The following is a 2,354-nucleotide window of genomic DNA, read 5'->3' on the forward strand; positions in this document are numbered from 1 at the left end:
AAGAAGCCAGCATCTCAAAAGACCGGGGCACACACTTCCTTGCCAAAATATGGCTTTACATGTTTAATCACCAGAGCTCCAACATCAATGGGGACAATGGAAAACCAGGATAAATATCACATATACTATTATTAAAACAAGTGCATAGGGAGGGCAGGTTATCTTGTATTGATATTCACTTTGTTATCCATATTCCAGGCTTTTTTTTTGTCCATTTCCTTAATATCCATAAATCTCATTCTCCACCCAGGCTGATTCCTTGCTCCTCTCTACACGATCTCCACACAGCTACTAGATATCATTGGTGACAAAACCACTTTCAGTACTGGCCAGTGTCACAAAGCCACTCGTTGATGTATTCATTGCCGCCTCATCATAATCCCTGGAGAGGCTGTCAAGCACCTTATCTTCCTGTGTACGGAAGGAAGCATTCTTAGTGTCAGGCCTGGTTCCAGCCAGATCTGCTTCTGATTGCTTCTTGATTACTTTGTAAATATCCAGATTTGGACTATTCCTCCTGGGGTTAGACAGCCACGCATCTTCCTCCTTTGGGCTTGCATCTAGTTGCTCCTGTCTCCTTAGGGATGCAGGAAAGAGGACAAATCATAATATGCTTTTTTACAGAGGCAAATGCAAAAAAATACCACACCTCTCTTACAGCAATTTAAAGATGACCCTTGAGGAAAGCTGACTCTCAGAGCTTGGACTCGGGATAATGTTTGTTATTACTTGCCACTCCAGGTGTGAGGCAGCAGGACACCTGGGGGGTGCCACAGCAGGACCTGCTGAGATACCCCTTGCCGCCTGTTGCCAGCTGAGATGCTGAGGCAGCAAAATTCGAGAGTGACACTCCCAAAAGCACAGCCAGCATCCCCATCAGAGGTACTGTGCACACAGGGAAAGCAGGGAGAGGAAACTGGTAAATGTTATTTGCTCCAAATGTATATCTGTCTATTTCTATTACTATATTTTTCACTTTTGAAAGGGATCTTCTGATAATTTAAATGTTTTCTTTAATAAGAAAACTTAAGTGCTAACACTTCAAAATCATAATCTTGTTTTACACTATTCCCGAACTACTATATGTCTGTGAACATAATAAAATGGCATAATTTGATTTACTTCAAATTTTACTTCACAAGTAACTCAGCCTGGAGTATCCATGCCACTTTTTAAACATGCATTTGTCTGAAAGCATTACAGGATCCTGAAGCTAGCTGTAAAAGGATTGCCAGGACAAGTTACCATGGGTTCACTTGTTACAGAAAAATGTCACTTACCTCTTTGCAAAAAGCCAGAAACAGAAGATGGCTGCAAAGACCATCAGGAGAATCAGCACAGGAATGCTGGGAATAAGGATGTAGGCAAGACTCTGAACAGGTTCTAGGGGTAAAAATGAGATTCTGGCTTTTATCCACTTCCAGTTGCATTTGACATGCACAGAACTTCTAAGAAAAACAGCTGTAAAAGGCAGCATCATGACACCTCCATGGGCTTCTAGTCTTGTTCGTAATCTAGCAGTATTTACTTCTTCTCAAAGGCAGCAAGTCTAACAGAGACCAACCACCTAGTTAAGCAGGTCAAAGTGAAATAAGCTCAAATCTTCAAGATGGGGAACCAACAAGCCTCACCATGGCATTGTAAGAAGGCAACGGTAATACAAGTTAAAGAGATATGCTGCCTTTTAAAAGCTTTGGAAACGCCAGCCGAAAGATTTCAGAAAGCAAAATGTCTTTTATGATCTGTGAATTTCTAAGGGGCAAGTCAATGTGGTAAGAAGAAATTGAAAGTTTTTCATAGTTAATGATAGACCTATAAACAAAATATTAAAAAATGTGGGCCTGTGTAGTTAGAGAACAGGCCAGCTGCTGAATGCACAACATACCTTTAGCTTCTACAACGGTTACATTAGCATCTTTCTTATGGCGTTCTTCTGGGAATACTGGGTTCAAGCGCTCTGTTGCAACATCTGGAAAGAAGCAGCTTCATTAATATTGCAGATGTTACTTGAAAGAGTTTAAGAATCATAAAAAGTGAGGGTGAGGGGAGATTGATGAGACTGCCAGCTGCAAAGAAATGTGTAAGGTGTACTGGTGCTCCTCTGCTTAGATTTCTGCAGCATGACCAGTGGTCCCAGTTAATGCATCAACAATTCCACTGCAAGTTAGTGTATCATTTTAAAAAAGCTCCAAACAAATATCTGTAACTTACCTCTTTGAGAATTCTCTACTGGAGTCTTTGTTGGCTTCTCTAAAAAAAAAAAAGATATTCACAATTTCCTCATGAGCTTGAGTACGGAGCCAAGTGTACTGAATATAGTCTAATAACGTGAGCACTCTTCTCTAGTGTTCTCT

The 2,354-nt window shown here is 40.8% G+C and overlaps 1 protein-coding gene across 1 annotated transcript in view; it reads right to left on the reverse strand.

The window, feature by feature from the left end:
• Nucleotides 1-291: 291 nt before the first annotated feature.
• Nucleotides 292-2,354, reverse strand: part of LAYN (layilin) — a gene marked incomplete at its 5' end in the record, with an annotated part of 4,862 nt that continues 2,799 nt past the window's right edge. Inside the window, 4 exons of the mRNA XM_010088076.1 lie at nt 292-574; nt 1,281-1,383; nt 1,886-1,969; nt 2,212-2,250. Coding sequence (XP_010086378.1) covers nt 292-574; nt 1,281-1,383; nt 1,886-1,969; nt 2,212-2,250 — 509 coding nt within the window. The remainder of the gene's footprint in view (nt 575-1,280; nt 1,384-1,885; nt 1,970-2,211; nt 2,251-2,354) is intronic.

This window comes from Pterocles gutturalis, unplaced genomic scaffold, assembly GCF_000699245.1.
Source record: "Pterocles gutturalis isolate BGI_N339 unplaced genomic scaffold, ASM69924v1 scaffold52051, whole genome shotgun sequence".
Taxonomy (NCBI): Eukaryota; Metazoa; Chordata; class Aves; order Pterocliformes; family Pteroclidae; genus Pterocles; species Pterocles gutturalis.